At 42.8% G+C, this 24,894-nt stretch overlaps 1 protein-coding gene across 3 annotated transcripts in view; it reads right to left on the bottom strand.

Annotated features, from left to right (window-relative positions):
- SPATA16 (spermatogenesis associated 16) overlaps window positions 1–24,894 on the bottom strand; it is an 85,851-nt gene that overhangs the window by 32,737 nt on the left and 28,220 nt on the right. For all 3 annotated transcript variants that reach the window (XM_040705898.2, XM_040705897.1, XM_040705899.1), the window contains exons 3-5: window positions 24,572–24,717; window positions 14,607–14,696; window positions 4,076–4,160 (exon numbers count right to left, since the gene is read on the bottom strand). In XM_040705898.2, the coding sequence (XP_040561832.1) occupies window positions 4,076–4,160; window positions 14,607–14,696; window positions 24,572–24,717 (321 nt within the window). The remainder of the gene's footprint in view (window positions 1–4,075; window positions 4,161–14,606; window positions 14,697–24,571; window positions 24,718–24,894) is intronic.

Raw genomic sequence — 24,894 nt, 5'->3', positions numbered from 1 at the left:
GGAGATTCTGCAGTTTCTGCAGCATATGCAGTGCTGGTGGGAGTCTGTGTGGATAGGAACGACTTGGCGTATAAGTGCATAGTGGGTGCTTGATACGAACCTGCAGTGTAGCATCCTGTATACTATATACTTGTATAGGAGCGAAATATTTTTACTCGTGGAATGAAACATCCAGGGTATATGGCACAGTTTTTAGACAGTGGAATTAATTTGCAAAGGTGTGAACGAAACTGGACAGTCTGGAGATGGACTCTTTCTATGTAATGAAATATCTCAGGTCTATTGTTTGTGTTGCTGTTCCAGCTGAGGAATACAATTGCAGAAAATAAATGCTAGGGAGATTGCCTGATAATAGCAATAAGCAGGTCTTTGTCTTGCTGCTACCACTGTAAATATCTACCAGAATACATTTAATAACTTGCACATTATTATTTCATGTGATGAATCCTATTTAATTCAGTATTTTTAATCTAAGAGCCAATGCAGAAATCATCCAGTCCATATTCCATAGTGGGCTGTGAACAAAAGTCCATCCACTAGATTATATGTTAACTGGGAAAGCGTATTTTCAATCCATGGAATGAAATATTTGAAAATATGTTTATTGAATAGAGAAAAAGGTCTAACTTACTGAATGATATTATCCATTGCAAATTACTTTTTCAGCTCTCATCAGCATTATTCCTTTATCTCAGAGAAGAATGGAAGGCAGGTATTAATATTCAAAAACAACACAGGGCATGAGGCATTACATATCACTGTACAGAAGTTCCAGAAATAGATGTTTTACTTTAAAGGGGATAATCAAAGAAAGCTAATCAAAAAGCTAATCAAAAAGAATATTTAAAGTTGCCTTGATCACGATCCATAGGTACATATACAGGGAGAAGATAACAAGTAGTACAGGATCTTCGAGCCTTCAGAGGTGAATATGTAATACAAATTGCTGTAAATTTGGAGTGGACGAGTCAGATTCCAGTTTGTCCCCTGCCTCTCCTCTGTTTACAGACATACAATAAAACACCATTTAGAAAGAATGTGGTAAATACTCTGTTATTAAAATATTTAAATGGGGATTTGATAAGATTCTCAAATACAGCCTTAGCTTCTCCTCTCTTGTCACTGATGCAGGAAGGTAAGGGTGAAATTCTGTGGCATTTTTATGCAGAAAGTCAGGTAATTCATCAACATGAGCCCGTGGTCTTAAGGATCTGACAGTACGAGCCTTGTGGTGTGTCTATGAGGAGGTACAGAGACATGTGGAACAGATCACTGCTGATGAAGAAATGCGTAAGAGTTAACAATGAGGAAGGGAAAGATTTGGGGATGCTTTAAGAAGTGTTGAAGAAAGAGGGCTCTTGGCAGTTGATGTCAGGAATAGAATGAGTTCAAAGGAAAGGATAAAACCAAAATCGGGAGAAGTAAACCAAAGGAGATACAAGATAAAGACTGCTCTGAGCATGAGAAATAGATCAAGGGAGAAAAAACAGTGATTTAGAAGTAGGACAAATAAAAAGGAGCTTTGCAGAAGTGAATTCTGGGCCTGAAGTTTTTGCAGCCCAGAAGTGAGCGGAAGGATTTGGGTGGTCTGTGTGACGTTCTGAAGCTATGAACAAAGAAGGATGCAGCCTGTGAGGACGGGAGGCCCTTTCCAGCAGTGAAAAAATAACGAAAAAAAGAAACAAAAGTAGTCCATGACACACCAGAAGATTATGTATATGACCAACTGATCAAAGCAAAGAGTGACAAATCTCTTCTAAACATCTTTCTTCAGACAAGTAAAAAAGCAAGCAGTCCTGCTCGCCATCTATTCCCTTCCTCCTCAGAAAATGCTGCTCACGGTTGTGAGCCAACGTGAGGAGCGAGTTCTGGGGCAGAGGAGTAGCTAGAAAGAAAAGCGTGCATCAATAGCTGTTGCTTTGGTTACAAAGGCACATGAGCATGTATAGTCGTGACAAGTTATTTTCAGCTTTACACCATGAAATAGAGAGAATATTAATGAAAAAGCATGTTACCTCTGCTTGGTCTCTTTGTGGTGGAAAGTCCCAGGGCAGCGTCATGTGCTACACCTCACTCTGTAATTGTCACTCTGCACTAATGACATTGAAGTCACCCCTGATGCTGAACACAGAGAACTCATTGGCTTGGGAAGGAAAAGGCTGCTGCTGGCGCTGGGGATATCTCTTCACAAACAGCGCTCCTTAAGTGTACTAGTTATTACCTTGAGTGGGAGCGGTACTGGGCACCCAGCTGCCTGTACTGCGTGTGTGTCAGCAGATAGATACCGCTGAATCCTTAGCTTTGCCCACGCTGAAGCATACACACAAAGGCACAAAATTGCAGAGCAATCTCTGTCTCCCACTGAAAATCAAGCACGATGGGAGATCAAACTAATGGTTGGGTCTCTACTGACGTTTCAACAGACAATACTTCTGCAGACAGTGACAGCAGCTCAGGTTCAGGAGGAAGGCAGAAGTAGTAATACGTTGTAGTAGGGCCTCTTGGTTCCACGGTGGTCCAGAGAGGCCCACAAGAAATGAGCAGCGAGCTGGGAACTGAAGCAGAGATGAACAGAGCCCTGTCACTGCCAAAATCCTTTGGCCCTTGCTGCCTGTAAGGTGATGCTAATGGTGATGCAGTAATCCTGCTGTTGCTTTGGTTCATTCCCATCTTAGCCCAACCGCAGCTTCTGGTTTAGACTCTGTGCGGGGGTACTGTGATAGTGTTGCCCTTCATGCCATTTATTTGTCCCTAACATAGCAGTTACATAGCAGGACAGTCTGAACCCCTGAGGGAGAGGACAGCCATGACCTATGACAGCTCCTTCTATAAAGGCTGATGCTTTGAAGCTTCGCGTTCATGACATCAAGAAAGGGAGTCGATGGATACCAGTGTTAAGAGACAAAAAAAGATATTCCATTAGAAGAAATGACCCTTTCATAAAACCTGTTTGTGAACTCAAGATTTTAAACGAGTCTGACCCAGTGGGAAAAAAATCAAACTGTTCTGTAGAGAAGAAATTCTCTGCTGGAAAGCATATAAGAAAGTTCACAGGGACTGCAAACACTAGCCCAGTGGGTAATTCTCTGAATGAGATGCACTTTGCACTCACAGCAGTACTGAAATTCAGCAGCTCCCAAGACTGAGATTTATTCCATTTTACCAATAAGAATGCAACTAATAATAGTTTTTAAAAGGGAGAATTTACCACATGATTGAAGGTAAAAGACCAGATTCTCATCTTTATTACCCTGGCTTATGCCAGACATATTTTGTACCCCTTCATATAAAGTACAGCAAGGACTAGCCCTTTTGTGGTCACAAACGTACTCACAGAATAAAACCCCAGAAGATAGGATCACAGTCAGACTCTGAAATTCTGTCCCAAGGGATAGACATTATTTCTGGTACTGGTAAATCCTTTGTTTTTAGTAACCATCTTACCCTGTCACCAAAGTCACTTGTACCTGGCCTCCTCCTATGTGAGAGCTCTCCTCAGGGCGAGAGGGGTATCCTTAAACTTAAACTTGTGCTGATGTGGCTGAACTGCTGTCTCAAATAGCTATCACCCAAGAGGCGAGCCTCATTGAAGTCAATGGTCTACTCCCCACATAAGTAATCTTTGTAGAACTGGGGTCTTTCCTAGCCATCCTTCACAGGGCACTTGAGGTTTCTCTGAGACCATTCGTTACAGTCATTTTTTCCTCTCCTCCTGGTTGAAGAGTTTGGAAAGGTGTCAGAGGATTAGTATCATGCAAATTGCAAAAGGAAAGTGTCACCACGGTAGGAAGACTTCACAAAAAATAGCTTTGGGGACTATACAGTATCCAGAATTAAATTTTATAGCAGTCCATAAAATTGAAGTATGAGCCAAGGGTTAACAACCTTGAATTTTGCCCTTAAAATTAGTCCAAGAAAATCTACTTCATTATAAATACGATAGTACTATATGGTGTCCTGTTGATTGATATGCCTAAGAGCTACCTTTGTCGGCAGTCTTTTAAGCAGTAATCCTTCATTTTGGTCTTAGTAGTGAGATGGGCACCTCCCTCCTCGTTGAGCCATCAATTTTTACCTGCCAATACAGTTTGATGAGCTTGCTTATACGCTGCTCAGTGCCTCCTGTCAGCCAGTACATATAGTCAGCAATCATGGCGCTCCTGATGACAAAAGCAGAATAAATGAGTGTATGGGGAGAGAAGGATGTATATAGCAATATTTAAAGGAGATAACACTAGAAGAATAGAACATGAAGTTTGTACCAAAAGATAACGGATAACTCTTAGTTTTTGTCCTACTTTAAGACAAATATTAGTAAGCATTTTTGGATAGCTAAACCGTCTGCACACAAACAACCCTACACTTTAAAAATCTTTTTCCATATTTTACTCTGAGAAAATAGTTGATGACTGCTCAACAAGAGATAAATATTTTGCTTTAAAGCATTTGTGGGTGAGATATCTTATATGTGAGTACAGTTTTTATAAGATAGCATCAGGATGTATAAAACCCCATAGCTTGGCAGCCTGAGGAAATCAGTGTATGGCATATTCAGACTTAGTACACCTTTGATTAAACTTTATCTTAAGAAAAACCCGAAATCCAAAGTAATCAGCTATCTTGCTACCTAATTGTGTATGCTTTAGTACTCCCACTGCCTGTTGCAATCATTGCATTCCTCTTTCTAGACTGAGAGATATTAAAAACTATTGTGCATTGGATATTAATGCAGAGTCTTAAGAGACTTTAGAAAATCAGTTTGCTTTTATGGCTGCCTCTCCACACTGCTTTCCGTTCCCGTTCCTCTAGAGATTCCAAATCCAATTAAATGTGACTAGATGTAATTCCAAATTGTCACTTTAGTCAATTAAACATATAATAATCTTGTGTACCTAATTACTAGCACTGAAAGTTTATTTGTTGATGTAGTGCTATCAATGTGTACTTCTGCATGTTCCCCTTATCATTGCCTATATATTAATTGTGCTTTGACATTACTGTAAATTGAATTTGAAATTTCCCCCTAGTTAAAAGTGTCTCACAAACAGTAATCCCAATCCTGTTGTAATACCCTTTCAGAACGTACTTTCCAAGGCTGTATTATGTTCTTAATGAGATATAACCAAAAATACACGGATTTAACAATAAACATTTCAAAGCAGGCCCAGTATCAGGGGGTAACATATTGTTACAAACAGGAACTAAATCTTCCCTTAGATGTTCGCATGAAGCTCCCGTTAATTTCACTGGGAGAAAAGCAATTTTGAAGGATACATGGATTTCCGCATAAGGACTGGATTTAACCATAAGCTTTATCCAACTCTCATTCAAATCATTGGCAAAAAAATCCTCTTGATTGCACTAGAACAAAGAGCAGCTTCTAATTGAACATTGTTAGCCCAGCTGGCACAGGATGAACAAAGGATGAAATCCTCACTGTGCTGAAAATCACTGGCAAAACTCTCACCAACTCCAAATGGTGCCAGGATTTAATCCCAGGAATGACATATGAGTATGTTATGTATGAAATGGAGAGGGTGAGCAAAGTATCCGGCCCTGTCAGCCATGGTTTTGGGAAGAGCTGACTGCTGGCTCCTGAGACACAATGGGGAAATAAGCACATGGCACAAAAATGAGGGAAGACTTTGAAGGAATCTGTCACATTTCTTTGTGCTATGGTGCCTCTGGTCTACTAGCGGTAGTCTACGAAGCTTCCAGCCCCTGTGACATTGGCACTCACGGGTATCGTGGTCTCTAGCAGTGTATGCAAGTGAAGGTGGTCTCCTTGTGAGAAAAAAAGAACCTTCAATCTAAATTTAGAGCAATTCTCAAGTACTAAAGCCTTGCATTTTTTGGAGTCAAACGATGTTTGCAAATGGTCATTTACAATTTAGGATCCTATAGATTTGCTGCCATTTCAGAGATTAAAACTGGCAAATCCTTAACTCCAGCATCACTCTGTCTCCATCTCATGCAGTGGTGCTGCCATGGGTCATAGACTCATATAATCATCAAGGTTGGAAAAGACCTCTAAGATCATCTAGCCCTATCGTCAGCCTACCACCAACAGTGCCCGCTAACTGTGTCCTTCAGTGCCACATCTCCACAGTCCTTGAACGCTTCCAGGGATGGTGACTCGTTCACTTCCTGGATGAGTCACTTCATCTCTGTTTGCCAGCATCAGCTGTAACACGAAGACAGTCATATTTGACTGATTTACATATTTGGTGTGTGAGACCTCCTGGTGCAAGCTGCCTTTTACTAATTCTTCGTGGCACGCTCAGCACAGTGTCACTCTGATCATGGCAGAGGTCTCTGGGTACCGCTGCACTTCAGACAAACACCCTTCCTCTTTGTTCTTCCTTCTTAATTTGCTCTTATTTAAATAATCAGAATCTGACTTACATTTCAGGCGTTCGTGTTTAGTTTTTCAACATCTGCTTTTATCCCTGCTGGCTTTCCCTTGTATCACTGTGCGTCACACCAGGAACAGCATGGCACATACATAAAAACGCTCCGAGCCTTTTGCACGCCTCCATCTCCATTTCACCTCTCACTTCCTCGGCCATCAGGGAGCACTCACAGGTCAGGACCGATGCTTGCTGCTTTGACCTTGGGGCTTAGGAGGGACTTAAAAATTCCACTTTCAAAAGAAACATAAGCAGTCAAGCTGTGTGTGGATGGCCTACGTCCAACCCCAAACGGGCCCAAGTCAGAGAGGTTTCTTTGATGGCCTCTGAGGTTGATTCACAGTGTCAAAGTGACACATGTGATAGGGAATTATGAGTTCCCTGACACGTGTGAAATTACGCTGGCTGAATTCGGTTATAGGGATGGACGCTGAGAAATGTGTAGGGACCTGAATACTGAGACAGAAACCAAAGGGTCGACTGAGATATCTGGCCAGGTGGCTCCCAGCGAAATACATGAAGGCAGGACATGCTACGCTGTGATCCCAGTGAGGACCCATCCCTTTGGCCCACAGAATCCAGGTGGCAGTGGCTTTCTGTAAGGGACATACAAGCACACGCTTTGAGAAGAGACTTCAGTAAAATATTATTTAAGGAAATGCTATTTATAAAAACATTATTTAGGATCCTCAGACAGTGACTGCTCATTAACATTCTTTTCTCCCTCGCTTGGAGTGAACGCCTATCAGATGTGAATCTCTAAAGACACCGTGCTTGCTTTTTTCTCTTTTTTGATGGCTGCACATCTAATGGCATTTCAGCAAAGCTGACAATCCTTCCTTCGATGATATGATCATCTGGAGGTTTCCTTCGCTATGTGGAAGGCCCTTCTTTACTTTAAATGGACTCATTTGTCACATCTTTTTGCACAATACAAGGTAATGCTTCCATTTCCTTCAGCGTACTAATGAAGAAGAGAGACATTTTCTTTCCTAAAACTGACACAAAAATACCAAAAAATGGAGGATGAAATTCAAACCATCTGATTCTGAAACTTCTTATATCTGATGAATTTTTCAAGGGATCAGCTGAAGAATTTAGCTGAAATAATCACATTCCTATTTAACTCCGTGATTCAGATTATTATGGCCATTTCTGTTTGCATGTGTACATCGGTATGTTCTTGTTTGGGTTAGCCCCATGCCACTTACACTTTTACCTATGCTAAATTAACGCTGTGACTCTTTAAAACAAGTTTGACGCCAAACTGATAAAACACTAAACATAGATCAACAGGGGACTGTGATGACTAAATAGCCATCCACTGTGAATTAGAGTCAAATATAAAAGTAAAATTACATGTCAAATGAAGGATGCAAAACTCTGTAACATACTGCTGGAGTGCATTCTTATTAAAGGTTTATGGGGATAATGTATATCTTGAGAATGAAGCTGCGTTGTTTTAGAAGGTCACTGCTACTCCATAGATAAAAGGAGCTTTACGGTGTGTACGTTAGAAGAAGTGTAGGATTAATTCCCCTCCCTAGCAGGGATTTGGGAAGAGCAGAAAGCTGAAGTCCTTGAACAAAGAGTCTTCCTGGTAAGTTTACTGATATGTGCAGAAACCGAATGAGGGGCCATTTCCTCCCCTGTTCCAATATCAATATTGTAGATACTGCATTTCAGTGGTACATGAGGGGCAGAGTGGGTTCCTCCTGCCCCGTCCTGCATGTGGGCTGGGGTCAACTGCTGCGTTCTGTGGAGATCTGGGGTTGCAAAAGCTGGCCAGCAACAGACCTCGCTCTGCCTTGATATGAAGTCTGACAGCAAAGAATGGATAGATGCATTCGCTTCCTACTTCTGACACAATCACTTCATGTGATATTCAGAAATACTGACTGCATACTTAAAGACCCCCCCCCCCCTCACTCACAGCTGCTGAACCCACCCCTGCTCCTGCAGGAGGCCTGGATCTAAAGGTGCCGTGTTCTACCTGCTCCATCCAACCACTTGGTGGTGCAGAACAATAAGATATATTTCTCTGTGTGCAAGCGAACAGCACACCGCAGATCCCAAACTGTCTCCCTCAGCCCCTCAACAGGAACGCATAGGCCTTTCAGGAGCAGCCAGAAGTGGCTCTCGCTGCCTGACGCCAAGTGAGGGCACAGCCCTCCTCAGTGGCGGGAAATTACCTTTGCTCTCTACCTCAAGTGATCACACCTGGATCTGCAGTCAGTGGTACTAACAGAGGGCCTCAGGCAGTGCCCTGGGTAGCAGAGCTGTTGTTGGAAAGTGGTAAGTTAATTTCAGCTTCTTTTCCCCCCCCCCCTCTCCGAGTTTAATAGGAGCTTTAATATTCCTATTTAGACCACCTCTGATGGAGACACCTGGGTGCTAGAGCTCCACTATTCCAGTGCTGAGTCTGAGATGCAGGACACAAAATTAACAGTGCGCTCTCTGCTGGATGACCTTTCTTACTTCTGTCTGAGATTAGAAAAGGAAACTGATGTTTATAGCTGGAGTAAGTCGGAAGTAGTCATTGTAATGCAATTATCCCATTTGGAAAGGGAACAAAATAATAGCGGTTAATTTTTAAACATCCTCATATATCCTAAATAAATGTGAGCTCATTACTCTGAGGTTTATGGAGATACATGAAAGCCACGAGATGATGAGAGAGAAACAGAACTCCAGAATGCTGAGCAGGAAGGGAATAAGTGATGTCAGTATTTACCTATCTGTGTGCTTTCCCTTGAATAGCACTGTGACAATCCCCCTGCTCCCACATGCAACAAACAAACGTTAACCCCTGCAGAGAACTGGTTAACTCTTTGCTTTTAAATGTACTGTAGGGCCTTAAATGTGTTGGGAAGCTGCTCTAAAACTCTGCTGTCCTGCCAACCCCTTTCCATGTTAGCAATGGGCTGTGCTTGCTGGCTTTGCTGAAGTTTCTGTGTTGCAGTGGTCCATTGCTAGAAACTAGAATTAGGTTTCCCGTGAGGAAAATGGCACCTGTATTCAGGATATAATTATTACATTTATCATTATCTGTCTGGTGGCTGCGCACGGGTAACAACTTTCTGCATTGTATTCAGACTGCTATGCAGTGATAACAAATGTTTCTCACTTAATGGCAACTACTGTGTAAGGACCCAGCGAGTGCTTTGTAGGTGTGAGCTGGGAAGTGGAGCAGTGCACAGGGAAGGGAGAGGCCGTCTGCAGTGGGAAGGGGTGTCCAAGAAACCGGGCACTGAGCCCAGCTGTGACCTGGGGGGCTGTTTGGGGAAGGGATGGGGTGAGGAACTGTGTATGGACAGAGATGCAGTGGACCTCGGAGGGATGTAGCTCTGCGCTGGTGCTCAGGCTGATGTTTGGCACCTGGGCATCTCGAGCAATAAAGAATAACGTCTGGGAATAATGGCCAGTAACTCTAGGCAGAGGCCAACGCTGCACGTTGGTGTCAAGTTAAATAATAGGCGGCGTGGGCTTTCCTTGGGGCTCTGAGTGCTCCCAGTTCTTGTCAAAGCTGGACTCCCAGACCCGATTTACGAAGCGTGCCTTTCCAAATGTTACCCTGGAGATGCCGTGGAGCTGGTGGGAGTACAGGAAAGCTTGGTGTGGGGGCAGAGCAGACTCCATCTCATCTCTGCAGTGCAACTTCTGGTTGTGGGGGTCCATGGGGCTGCGCTGGCTGACTTGACACCCCCCATGCTGGTGCAGCCCAGGGGCTCACAGCATTCCCGGGTGGGGGGCTGTTTCTATGACAACAAGTGTTTGTATAGGATTTCCTCTCTGTTTATTTCCATTTAGGAAGGAATTATAAGGATGGGGAAAGGATATGAACTTTGTAAGAGGAAACCCAGGCAGGGTTCAAAGTCAGGCTGCCCCCTGTAGCACCTTCATCTTTCCCAAGTGTTGGCATGCCTTTCCTCAGCACAACTGCATGCTTTGCAAAGCAATGCTGAATGCAGCAGCTAACCCAGGGTGCACACCTGACTTTCACCTTTTGAGCTTTCTCTTGTGACTGAAGTGGGTCCTGGATCCATGCATAGGGCTGAGGTTTACTCCTTGCAGACCTGGCTTGCTTTCCAGCTGATGAGATTATCAGGACTTTTTTTTTCTTTAAATAGGAATGTCAAAAAGCTGAGTCAGCCATGCTGCAGCTATTCAGATCCCCAACCTTCTTCCTCCTTAAGGATTGCTTACCCGGGCTCTGTGCAGTCAGATGAAGATGAGTTGTTTGTTCTGGCAGAGGCACAGGCAGTCTGTTTTCCCCTACATGTATACAACTAATTTCAAGTCACTACTGTTCTAGCTAGTGATAAAAGAGCTATCTTAAGCTTTTCACAGAACACAGTGACACTGTTAAATCAGCACAGCATTTTGATTAGCAGAAAGATGAGAGCTATATGGCTTAATGATAAAAAGGGGAGAAATCCCTTCTGTAGCTTAAACTTCAGTTTCAAAGCAAATAGGAAGCCTGGTCTTTCTGTAAGTTACCAGTTTTCACCTTACTGCTGTTCCAAGGCTCTTCAGTACTGGCAATAGGCTGCACTCTTGGAGTAAGGAAGAAAAATTGCTTTCATGCCTTGTTGCTCGCAGGGTCAGACCTCTTGTCACAGCCGCATAACAGGAGGTTGTGGGGTCACAGCTGCCAGCCATGGGGATGTGGAGGATGTGCAGGCTCTGGTTCCTCCACCTGCAGGAGCTCTGATGCTCACCCTTGGGTCTGTGTCCCCTGTCTTGCAGCCTTGCCCTTGAAAGCAGCGCTTCTGTCTTGACTGCTTTGTCCTTGGGACTGGTGGGGGCCTCCCAGGCTCTGCTGTGCCTTGCACATCCTCATCTCATCCTTCCCAAAGGCAGCAGTCCTTACACTGCCAGGAAGGGGGGGGGGCCCTCAGCCTTCTCTGTGCACATTTTCTCAGCATGGTGACAGAAGCCAGCCCAGGGCTCTCTTCTGAAGTTTTCCATTGTGATTGTTAAGGGATCTTTTCATCAGCTGTGACCATGCCTCCTTCACCAGGGTACTCTCAGCAGCTGCTGTCAAGGCTGATCCTGAACTTAAACTCCTTCTAATGCCTAAAGCTTCCTGGTAACTTCCAGACTAAATTTATGTATAATGAATTTATGCCCATTTGTTCGAAGGCCAAGATGGTCTTTCAACCAGAATAGGTTTGCTCCCTTCTGAGGCTTAAATCTTTACTGTGTTTGTCAAGAGCGGTCTCTGAACAATAGAGGATAAATATATTTACTAGCTGACACCTTAGTGAAAGTGGCTGCAGTGCTCTGGAATTCATCACTTGCAGATGCTCTGACCCTGCATGGTGTTCCTGGATTGCTATACATGCCAAATGGCCTTAGGCTGTGCTCTACATGGTGGCATCCTGGCACAGCACTTCCCTGAAGATACTGCGATGCAGCCAACAGAATGCAGAAGCGATGCAGATGTGGGCAGATCAGACTCTCTGTGCTAACAAATGCCCTTTTGTTCCAACTACTTCATATGCTAACTGTACTCGGCACTGGTGAGGCCACAGTTCGAGCGTTGTGTTCAGTTTTGGGCCCCTCACCGCAAGAAAGACATTGAGGCACTGGCACGTGTCCAGAGAGAGGCAACAAAGCTGTGAGGGGTCTGGAGCACAAGTCTGATATGGAGAGACCAAGGGAACTGGGATGGTCTGGTCTGGAGAAGAGGAGGCTCAGGGGGGACTTCATTGCTTCCTACAGCTCCCTGAGTGGAGGTTGTGGTGGGGAGTCAGTCTCTGCTCCCAGCTAACAGCGATAGGACGAGAGGTGATGGCCTCAAGTTGTGCCAGGGAAGGTTCAGGTTGGATATTAGGAAAAAAATATTCTGAGAGTGGTGGTGCACTGGCACAGGCTGCCCGGGGAGTGGTGGGGTCACCAACCCTGGGGGTGTTCAAGGGCTGTAGGGATGTGGCACTGAAGGATGTGTTCAGTGGGTGTGGTAGGATGGGTTGGGCTTGGTGATCTTAGAGGTCTTTTCCAACCTTGATGATTCTATGAGCTGTGGGCTGATGAGCAGTAGTGAAAATTGTATGCAAAGGAACTTGAGAGATGCTTAAATTAAAGCTGACCCCACTCTAGCTTATGGCTTTCTCTGAACCAAAGAATTTGGTTGGGTCAGAGATGAACTCCCATCTCAGGTAGGCAGAGGTACATGCCTCTATCTGTGCTCTTGTGCCCAGCAGTGCTATTCACAACCAACCTGTTTATGTATGCATATGGTGTTCTGGGGGTATTTAGCGGAGTATATAATCACTTAAAAACACACGTGGGACTGGAAGGTGAGGAATACTCAGAGAGCAAGCTGAAATAAATGGCAGGTTATGCCAACAAAAGCCGAGTCTGTGTTTCCAGATATTGCAGAACGTCTGTGAGCTGCAGTGGGCAGAGTACGTGCTGCACCATTAACGGTACAGCTGAGACCAGTGACTCCAGTGAGGTGACAGGAGCGGTGCTAAGCTTAGTTTAACACAATCTGCAGAAGCAGCTCTGCACAGTTGCTATAACACCGTGTTAAACTAGGCTAAACTCTGAATGCTGCCATAGTCGCTGCTTTTGGAACTGCTCTGGATTCAATCTGTCAGAACGTTCCTCTCCTTCACAGAATACATAATCTCATTTAAAATCATCTCGTTTCCTGAAAGCTTCTCAATGTGGGGAAAAAAGGCTGACACAGTTCCCTCTTGCCTGCTGAGGTAGTAAACCTACTGATTGCTTATCTGCAGTCACACTGACCGCCATTTTTATTTGCTAATATTTATGAGCATCTTCCAGTCTCATACTGTTTTCTTAAATGTGGACATTTTTATGTACTGCTTCTTACAGAAGTTTCTGAAAGTGTACTTTTTAAAGAAGTGTGTGGGTTTCTTGTTTTTTGTTAAGTCTTCGACCTGACTTCTGGGGAAAGATAAAAACTAAACCCAACTAAACCCAATTTTCTAGGTTTATCTGAATTAACGTTCCTGAACGGATTAGCATTCTCATCTTGGAGAACTGTTTCTCCGCATCCTGACAGCCGTTGGCACAGCTGCCCAGGGAATGGTGGAGTCACCATCCCTGCAGGTGTTCAGAGCTGTGGGGATGTGGCACTGAGGGATGTGGGCAGTGGGAACTGGGGAAGGGGGTTGGGCTGGGAGATCTTAGGGGTTTTTTCCAGCCTTAGTGACTCTATGGTTCTATGTGAAAATAAGTGGAGATTACTGCGATGCTATCTCAATGCATATCCAGACAAAAGAATATGCTTGCCCCTATTTTGTCCCTATTGTTTTTTTGTTTTTTTTTTTTTTGCTGGAGTTCAGCACAGACAATTGGTTGTCTTCTCAAGCCATTTCTGCAACCATACTTCGGAAAAGTTTTCTTCTACTCCTCCCCCAGACTATTTTCTTGCTATTCTGATAGCTTCAGAGTTCTACCACTAGCATCCATCTTAAATGATCAGCAAAGTGACCCTCTTAGTCTCTTGCCTAATTCACACTGAGTGTTCTACCATTAGTTAGCTAATGATTTGTGAAATACTTTGTGATATACCGTGTGGTCTTCAGCTGAACAGTCCTCTGTAAGTGATGTTAGCGGTAATGATGATACATGGCCAACCCCCCACAGCATTCCCCCGTGCATTTCTTTCTATGTTCCGTGGATTAAAAACTCCAGTTGCATGTTGAAACTTTTAGCTCTTGGCAGTGCAATGCAAGCAGAGCTTCCTCTCGCAGATCTTCCTCTGCCAGCAGTTTCTGTTCACACCAGCAGTCTCATCAGCTGCACCCAGGCTAAATTTTTCAGCATCCCACAGTGTACACTGAGATCTTGAGTGTTTTTTTTCTTTTTTTTCCTATTTCCCCTCTCCACCAACCTTCTCAGCACGCACTTGAGAGAATGCAGAAAGCCAAAGATGCATGTGTGTGTGTAGGTTTGACCCCAGGGTCCTGACCTTGGCCCTCTCCTAAGCCTGACAATAAGTGCTCCTACGTGCACTGGCCTCACTGTGACTAGTTATCAGGGGATTATTTGTGTTACACTGACTGGGAGGATTGGAGCTCTGCTGCACATGGGATCATATACACAAATCACCCACTGATTTTGGAAAACTATGGATATAGCGTGATATTCGTGCTACTGAGAGCTGGATTGAGAGAGATGAAGATAACCATTAGACGAATCCACGGGTGTAAGTACCTTGCAGCTTCGGAGTATCTCTCCAACCACCTGAAGACAGCAGCTTGACACAGGTGGTTCCGGAAATAGGCTGGGTTCAGTATAATGCTCCTTTAAAAGAAGAGAGATGGGAAAGTTGAGATTTCACATTCTTACATCATTGCAAACTGATAATAATCAAACTGAGATGGGGATGAATCCTGTGTGCTCTTCTGCACACCTCAGCAGTCACACTTGATACCTCCAATGTAATGTGAACTGTACCTCCTGACATCTGTGACAAGACTTATTACAATTGTTACTGTGGTTATACCATAAATGCAGTTTCATGAGGGTTTTTTTGCACTGTTATGGAAACACCTTTTAAGATGCTCCTATGCTGATGTGCTATATTGCCTTTAGTTTGAACATAAGAATCTGTAATTGAGCATTGTGCTTGTTTACCCCACACTCCAGAAATGGGTACAAGTTGTGTGACTGTCTGCTTAGAATACTGTGCTTCTGGAATGTATTTGAATGTCAGCTTGGAGGATTATAAAAGCTACTTTCTGTAGCAATGGTAGGTTCTATGTGGGGGGACCTTGGCATGTTTCTTATACCCTTAACTTCAGCAGTTAACAGGTCCAGGTGTAACAAATTATAGTCAATATAAAGGGATGGGAGGTTAAAAATAGGACAGGTGAAGTGGTTAGATGGGCAGGCAGGGTATCCTTCTGGTGTATGCAGGGGAAGGGCAGCTCCACCTACATCTAATTAGTTCCTCTTATGAGATCTCAAACATATTTGGCTGGCTTCTTTGGTCAGCACTTCTCCTGGTGTTTAGGTAAAAGGTGCGTACAACATGATCTGGGATGGGACATCTCATGTTTGTCATTACTTATGTGTTTAATAAAGTATTATAGTGGGGAAATATTGGTGGCAGATGGATGGTTGGACTGGATGATCTTGGAGGACTATTCCAAACCTGGTTATTGTATGATTCTATTTAGCTACTAGCTTCTCACATCAACCAAGGGATTAATGCTTTGCACTGTTACCAAGAGAACTCGCCACCTGTCTCTGTTTTCTCACTGAAAGTTTTGGATATTGTTACACGAAACATCTCCATGCACGCTGCTCATATCAGTTGTTGATTTGGCTTCCGTGCCTTCACCAGGTGCTACCTGCATTTTGTGTGCAGCAGGAGGAAGTGCAGAGCTTAGTGATGGGGCCTTACTTTTAATGTGTTAAAATCCAGCGTAGAATGCAGCACTGGATGGTAACTCACTTAATGGGGTGAACAAATCAGTCCTCTTAGCACCAAAATGATGGTACCAACTGCAAATGCTGCAGTTCTCAGACAAACATGGTTCAGATCTGCAGCTCAGACAATGTAATGGTCACCAAAACTCAACCAAAAAAGAAATCATCAGAAGATCAAACACTATCAGCCTTTAACGATTTGACCAAAGCTGTAATCCCTTACTTAGATGACAACTGGTACTTCTGCAAGCTATTTTAAAGGAGATTATTGCTGCTGTAAACTGTAGTCAACAGTTGATAATAGTAATATTGATTTTTTTTTTCCTTTTTTTTTTCCCCTCCAAGTTATTGGTTCCACCACAGCCAAGCAATAGCACTATGAGGGGAAAAATTAAAAAATCAATAATTCCCTGGTAGTTAGCAACACATTTTTCCTGTAAGTCTTTGAGCAGAACGTACTGTGATAAGCTTATAATAAATACAGAATTGTAGTATATTTTCAAAGAATTAGGTATCAGATCTCTGTTTTCCATCTTGATTTCTTACTGGTCTTAGAAAGATCAACTACTTCTCTTGATCTATAAATTCTAAACTAGGAAATATTATGTTGTGGTCTAATAGCTTGGGCAAACACAAGAAAGCTACCTTGGACTTCATAGCAGTCTGCTGGGCTCTCTGTAGCCTATGTGCTGAAGTAATTCCTGCTGCATTACATTTCTACCCCAAAGTAGCTCTTTGCTGTATCGATGCAGCTCCAGTTTAGTGGCCTCTATGCAGAACAGTGCTAATTAATGCCATGTACGCAAAGAAACCGCACAGAGCTTTTCCCTGGTGTTTTAAATCTGATTCAGATGATTTCAGGTGCTTTTGGTGTAAAGGAAAAAGCTGGGTGGAAAGTGGGAAGCAAAGGAATTATGCAAACAAAGGTTAAGAGGAAAACCCTAATTCCAGGAAGTTCTGATCCAAATGGAAGCAGATGGGGACCCATCTGGGCAGGCAGCAATGTGCCAGGCTGTGCATGCTGAGAGCACGTCCGTGCTCCAGGACCCACCTCCAGCCACAGGCACTCTGATACTAGGCTGGTTAATCCAGTAATTAATTAGGAGGGATGTGCTTCAACGGGGAGGCTTGGAAGAATTAGGAAGGGAAAGAGGCAGTGGACACACCAGCTGCAGCACGCACAGGGCGATTGCTGTGTGGTGTTTTATGCCATGGGCACAAGCACTGGCCCTTTGGTCTTCGTGTACCTCTCGGGGATCCTCAGGTGGAAGAAGTTTCAACAGATGTCTGAATATGGATAGCTCCTATCCTGCACAGAGAGAACTTCTAATCGACAAAACTGCAAATGAAGGCTCTACATTTGAAGATTAAAACTTGTGTTCTTGCTGGGTTTGGCCCCCATCTGTCAGATGGCTAGGTTAAAGTAAACTTGAAATAGATTTTCAGTTATTTTTCATCTTTGTTGTAATCCAAAGTCTGCCCGTTAAAAGCCTTTCGTAAATCATTTGGTCAGTTTTTCTCAACAGAACACTCCTTAAGTAACGCTGTATATCAGCCTCTTTTTTGACATTTTCATTTTTTCATCTTGACACCTTCTCTTAAAAATAATACAGTGTTTGTCCCATTATCTTCCTTCCCACTAGAAGGAGTGGGGGAGAAGCAGGCATCAACTGTCTCCATCGTAGCAATCAGAGCATGTGAAACAAAGATGCACACGTTGCTCAGTGGTTTTATCTCTTCAGGTGTTTCCTTCCATCTTACTGCCCAGCATTAAGAAATCAGGTGTGGTAAGAAACTCGGATTGCTACATAAAAACTGGCTGCTAGAAATCGCATCGCCTTCTCTCCAAGGAATGCATCCTCCAAAGTCCTTCTGAACACAACAGGGCTTTAACTCTAATCTGGCTGACATGTAGCAGAGGCACTTTTTCAATCCCCCGCATCATTTATATTTGGCCTTTATAGGCCAAGAAAAAGTCAATGAGATGATTCTATAGATGAAACAAGTGGAAAAAATACACTTCACCACTGAAGCAGGTAACTCATTTTTCTTGCTACTACTGCAAGTAAAAGCTGGCTTGTTAGTAGAGGTGCATGACATAATTTGTTAAATTGGAGTGACAGGCTTTTTCTTTATCACAGTTGTCCATGTCTTCCTTCAACACACTGTGGCCTTCTGTAACAATACATGGAATAGTCAGTTACAGTTGGCTATTAGGGAGCAATTAGGTGATTTACCAGAAGTAAGAACTCGGTGTAAAAGCAAAACATGTGTCTGTTGGCATGGTAGTGCACTATGCTGCATGTCCACACATCACTCACTAGCAAGTGACTGTGCAAAGGGAGGTGCTGAGGTGTTCACTGCAGCATCACATACAATGCCACACGAGTCATGTGCCAGCTAGCATCTGGAAGAACCAGGTATTCAGCTGCTGTAGACTAACACATTGCTTTTGTCTTCGACGGATGCTGCCTATCAGTGGCGCTGGTGATCCAGCCCCAGTATGCTTACAGATGAACCTGACAATTTCTGGCTGCTGTACAATTAGATTGAAGCTCAACTTTCTTCTTCCATTTCATATACAAGGCAGGTGGCTTATTAGCTGCGGTGTAGTACTGTTCTTACATCTGTTTGTGTCTGCCATGCATGTTCTGTGATCCCAAGGGCTGCATCACAGCTGGGTTAAGAGTTCAGCTCCACTCCAGGCAGTCCTGAACTTACAGTAACCAGGAATCAACCTCATCCTATTTTCCTCCAGTTTGCATGTGCAGCTACATTGGGATTTGGGAAGTTGGTCCATGGGGTCAACTTTCTTTCCAGCACCACCAACGCCAGTTTGTAGCTGGTGCTGTGCTTGGGGACCTCTGGTTCCCAGGGGAAGGAGCATCCTACCCTCTCTGCCCCAGCTGCTCTCTGTTTAAAGGAATGACATGTAAAATCAGATAGCTTCTGTTACATAGAGGAAAAAAGCTGGAGGATAGAGAGCCAGAACCATTCAGTAGATGTAGCTAAAGGAGAGGCTGTGCCAAAATCTGGTTAGTGAGGCAAACCTAGCAGAGAGCAGAATGTGTGAATCTCACAATTCATTAGGAATCCCTTCTTATGCAGTCGTTACCACAGAACAAAAACAATAGCTACAGAGGCAGGAAAGCTTCTAACAGACTTATGTGGTTCAAGGAGCAGGAGCTCTGGTACGGTGCTAAAGATGTGCAGCTATGGCATCCACAGACAAGGACCTTCTGTGCACAGAAGAAAACTTCTTGTGAAGTTTCCATATCTAAACAGACAGAAAGGGAGGAAATGAGGGATCCCTATAAAGCTTTCAGACGCACAACACCTTTTCACTGCCAGTGAAGTGAAATATAACTGCCATGCTAAAAGGTTCTGCAGCAGCAATTTGCTTTGAATTGCAAGCATAAGACAAATGTGCTATAGAGGTTTTGATTCCTCAGCTGTGAAGGTGGTACAAAGGAGAATGTTTTCCTGTCCAGAACAAAAAGATATTTAAGAAAATTGCATTTCAAAGCTCCTAAGACTTCTTAACACAGATGGAGATGCTCTGCCTTCCCTGAGTTGTTTGCATAACGTGTTGCCAACTCTCTTCCCAGCCACTCTAATGTCATTTTCTTATCTTGACCACCAGCTCTTCTGATCACTGCTATCATGCATCTCAGCTTTTATAAAATAGCTCAGTGCTGCTGGAGTCTTCCTCCAAAAAGGAACAGCATTTCTTGCAAGGCAAGATTTTTTCCCCCAAATATTCTTTTTCTAAGTAAAATCCCACCACGTTGTGCAGATAAATGTTATCGCCGTGCAGTGTTATTGAAGTCAGGAACATATCCTTTCCCTCAATGGTGAAAGACTCTGCCCATAAAACAGGAACTATGTCACCGACCTAGAAATAAGATAGGATTAAGAGCTGAGAATTGGAGAATTCTGAGAAATTAATTAAAAAATAATAAAAAGATGAACTACCTAGAAATATTTGAAATGCAGTATGAGAATGAATTATAAACCAGAACTACTCTTAAAAAATATTATCCAGAGCGTCTCAATGGAATAGCTTTGTATTAATAACATCTCATCTATTATGTATATCGCAATATGCCTGATACAATTGCTGAAGTAATTAGGTGCTGCTAATTCTTCTCTCTCCCTTCTCCTTTCTGAGGAGATAAAGTGATTAGGAGAGTAGTTTGGGACAAAGCATACAGCACATTACCAACTTGCCACAGATTAGCAGCACCAGGCGTTACGTTTGTCCTACCTAAAAATTTGTGCTTAAGTTCTATTATTTCTCCTTTTTAATGCCCAGTGACTACACTGTATGATGGCATCAGTGCATTATTTGATTATTTAGTATTTCATTAGGCTTGCACTGTTCTACTTGCTTTACCACAGTCCTTTTTTAAAGGTGCAAAATACGGAACATGAGGGACTGGCATAGCTGAATATTGTTTCTTCTTTTTTTTAATCAACAAACGGAGAATTAACCTCGATGGAAAGGACCTGATTTAACCTGCCTATAATTCCAGCACCAAGTATTGAGGTGCCTTTCATATTTTTTTTTCTGTCAGTTATAGCATAAACCTTGATCCGAAATAATTATTTTAAACCTTCTAAAAGGGTTTGGAAAAATCATTGAGGTAAAAAAGTGGAGGACTGAGAACTGAATCCGTATGGCTTCAGCTGCTCTAGGTTTATTTTCCCCCACTGTGCTTCCCGAAGAGATTCCCTCTGTTAAGTCATCACTAAAGCAATCGTGCGCTACTTAACAGAGGTGCTATTTTCTACTTCATGCGTCTCCCTATGAATTGTGCAAGAGGCATTAGAGAGCCCTGCCTTCCATCCAGCACATAAAAAGGCAGAGCAGGAAAAGCTTCACAGATTTATTGCGTTCCCTATGCGCTGCCTTTCTGGAAGGGAGGGAGAGGGCTGGCACTGGGTCAGACCTGTGGAGCAGCCTGAAAGGACACAGGGAAGTCTTTGCTAACCCCAAAGGTTTTTGAACAGCTCCACGCAGCAGCCCTTACGGTAATGAACTCATTTTCCAGCATTACTTAGAGATAGTGTTAGTGAAGCATGGTGCAGTGTCTGATTGCTCTTCCTCCCCCTGGCTCTTACATGGCATCCTGATGGAGTTTTCTGGGGAGGCAGGCAGGGAGCAAAGCTTGGGGTTGCATCCTTCCTATGTTGAAGCAACTGGACCAAGCCATGTGAATGCTGTTCCTCAAATCTTGTGTGCCACGAGGGCCATGTGGCATCAACAGAAATTAATTTCATCTCACTTGGAGGAAAAAAACAAAATTAAAATAAAACCTTAAGAGGATGTGAAGTCTCGTGGGTAAAGTCATGTATGTTGTGCTTTGAAAGATCTTCCATCTTCAATTGTCACGGCGTTCAGCATCGCGCTCTCCAATTTTGTTCAAAATTGAATCTTAACAGTTGCTGAGTTCCGTATGTGAGGTACCATGGGGTTGTTTTTCAGCATGTGGCTGCAGCTTTATGGATTTCTCTGTGGGCCTTGGACTTCTGAAGAGCAGATGTAATTGACGGACTGCACTGCTCAAATGCTGTGCTCTGCTTCAAGATTACTCTAATTTGGGTCAAAAATCCATCCACTGGTATTACGCTGTGCAGCGTAAAGCTGAAGTAGTAATCTAAGGTTTCTTAGTCAGTTCTCGCCTTCTCAGACCTTTGCTGTTTTGCCATCTGCTATAATTGAAAATTGCCTTCTGCAACCAAAAGGAAAATCTAATTTCCCAGTGAGCCATATGGGGTTATTAAGATCATTAAACCCTGGTATGCCATAACGTCTGGGCCAAAAGGACCACAGGGCATGTAAATATTGTGTGATTCATTTTATAGCTTCAGGCTGCAAGTTAGGAATTATTTTGATGGCTATCTTATGATGAAATGTGGTGGTCAAGTAGGTTACTGCAGATGCTGTTTGGTGAGGTCGACCCATGGCACATTTCCTCAGAGCTGTGACAAATAAGGGGTGGGTTTTTTTAATAGTATTTCATCACAAAGGACAAACATTTTATATCGGCTTGAGGAGCAACCAGAACCCCACCAGGATCCTCATTTGTGCCAGTGATGCTAAAGACAGCCTCAAATTTTGACGTTAAGAATCCTGAGGACACAATTTCCAGTTTGCAGGCGATCCCAGACTTTGCTTCTCGTGCAGGATAATTCTGTCATCTATCTGGTGATAGAAAGTGCACTCCCTTTCCTTTTGTAATTTCATTTTTATTTTTTTTTTTTAGACCAGGATAGCTGTCCCTTTGCAGATGCCTATTCTTGAACATTTTAAAAACTGAGCTGCTGGAATTTTCCTCTATTTAGTGGTATTTTGCAAGATTCTTGCCAAGCAAAAAGCACTTATATATATTTGATACAGATACATATGAGAATATTAAAGCTGATTTTTGGTTAATAAGGCTCCAGAAATAAATGCAGGAGCCGTGAAATTTACATGAAATTAAAGAAAGAATAGTTCAGTAAATGCAAATAAATGCAGAAATGAATACTTTAATTTGGATTCATGATTAATACCAAAGGATTACCAGCAAACCATTACAAGGTGGTGATGACATAAAAACTCAATGGGAATAAAAATTCTATATGCGCTATTTAACTGATGGCAATAAGCTATTTTTAGTAGGAGACCTCAAAGTAATGTATTTGTTCTTTTTGAAAAAATATAGCTATTGATTATCTTTCAGGTTCTGCCTTTATGTTAATGATATCTCAGAATATTTTTTACTGGTATATTATGTGTATCAGTTCCCGCAGTTTACAACCTAACAAATACTGTCAGTAGATTTGTTCCCATTCTGCAAGTTATTAAATGAATTATACTGAAAATAGGCATTACTGATTGCCACTTTTCTTTGAGCTATGCAGCTAAAGAAGTTAAGAACAGACTATTATAATTATATATAAGACAGAAGAGTGAAGAATTTCTCCTTCCATTTTTTGAGCAATTCCCATCTGACTGCATTCTTTTTTTTTTTTTTTTCTGTAGATCGTGTTTTCTGTAGGTCATGGTTTCTGTTTTAACACAATTGAACCAAAGCATGTCTGAATAGGCGTTGGTTTCCATAGTATTACAAGCACTACTCCTTATTTTAGAGTTCTTGGAATTCAGTTAGAAAAAGAGAGTTATCATTACATTTTTTCCAAAGGTTGGAGTCCAGTGAAACTACATTATTCTCCACTAGCGTGATCTTTGAGAAGTCATGAAAAATTGTGGTTGCTTTGTGGTTTGAGTGAGGAGTGTGTTGTTTTAGGGGGTGTATCTGCCTTCCCCACTTCCTATGCTTTGGTTACAGAGTACTCCAACTGAAAGTAGTACAGCCCCTCTGCCTGAGAGGTGTGCCCTGGAGTGCAGCCACTCATAGAATGATTGAATAGTTGGGTTGGAGGGGACCTTAAAGATCATCTAGCCCCAACCCCCCTGCCGTGGGGCAGGTTGCCAACCTCTAGGTCAGGCTGCACAAGAGCATGGGCATTCAAGACACAGAATCATAGGATCCTTGGGGTTGGATAGGACCTTTAAAGGTCATCTATACAACTCCCCTGCAATGAACAGGAACATCTGCAGCTTGATCAGGTGCTCAGAGCCTGATCCAGCCTGGCCTTGAATGTCTCCAGGGATGGAGCATCCATCACATCTCAGGGCAACCTGTTCCAGTGCTTTACCACCCTACCAACCCAGAATGGTCCTTCGAGCTAGTCTGAAGGATGCACTCCCTAATAGTGTGTGGGCCCTAGGTAGGCTTTGTAGACGAAGTGCTTGGGGAAAGGATTAAAAAGAAGTGAAGTTGAGAGTTGAGAGATGAAGATCTCGTCATTATGCCAGGATTCTCAGCCTTCCCATGGCTTCATTTGCTTGTACAAACCTAATGAACCTGCTGCCATGACAGCATCACATTGCTATTCCAGCACATTGTTCTTCGCTGCTGTCTCCTGTGAATTAGGCATGAGCATGTGCCTCCTCTTTTGGTGTAACTACTCTTTTGTAGTTACATTCATTTGAGATGATTGTGTGAAAAACTCACCCTGCACTAATTGCAGTGTCCATCGTAATACATCTTGTACAATGGAAAAAATGAACAGAGACCTCAGTAATGAAGTGATGCTGGCAGGACAGGCATGTGCTTAACGGAAACTACTGTTATGCCTGAATGCTAATTAAAGGCAGCACAAACCCAGCAAAATCCTAACTCATTTGAAATAAGTGGGAATTTCAATACCACCATGTGCAAGCTTTGTTTCTGGCTTCTTTATGCGTTGGTGTGGTGCTGGCCTTTGATGTGGATCACAACTGAGCTCATGAAGGAATTATCTAATAAAAATATCTTGAAGCCATCCCTGACCTAATCTGGCTTGAAAAAGTTCAAAAGCTCATAATATCATTACGGCCACATAAGGCTGAGTGTGTTTACATTTGTCCAGTTTCAATCTTAGGATGCCCTGAGCTATCTGTGTGACTCATCTACATACCCCTACCTACTGCATTATCAAAGCAGCAAATGCATATAGTGCTATTGCAGCCTGATGTCTGAAATTCTGAGCTAATCTGTCCTAAACGTCAGTGTGGTATGTAAGTGGTGGTTTATTGATTCTTCTTTTCTCATCATTAGACTGATTCTTCTTGCACAAGATGTATTCACAGCATTTGTTCAAGTTTTTGTTTCCAGTCTTTGCAGCCTATCTGATCAATATTTATTTGTTACCTGTGTGAATGATTCAGAGCAAGATCAGGCTTCCTCAGTTTTAAGTAGCAGGTCACAAGCTTCATCTCAATAAAACTGGCAATACTGGAAATGTCTTCTGGAAATGGTTTGGAGGATTTGTCTATAGCAGCACCTTTACTGCAAAGCTTTACAAGAAACAAAAACATTGTTTACTGATGTTGTAATACGTCTTTTGTTAGATAGCAGTATATTTTGTAACTGATAAATGGAGAAAACTGTCTTCTAAGTAAAATATATCCTGACCTTAAATACAGTTAACACCACAGCAATCAGTACAAATATATGGGAGCATAAAGTAAAAT

The sequence above is a fragment of the Gallus gallus genome, chromosome 9 (genome assembly GCF_016699485.2).
Source record: "Gallus gallus isolate bGalGal1 chromosome 9, bGalGal1.mat.broiler.GRCg7b, whole genome shotgun sequence".
Taxonomy (NCBI): Eukaryota; Metazoa; Chordata; class Aves; order Galliformes; family Phasianidae; genus Gallus; species Gallus gallus.
The sequence above is the reverse complement of the archived record's forward strand: the minus strand, read 5'-3'. Positions and strand labels throughout refer to the sequence as shown.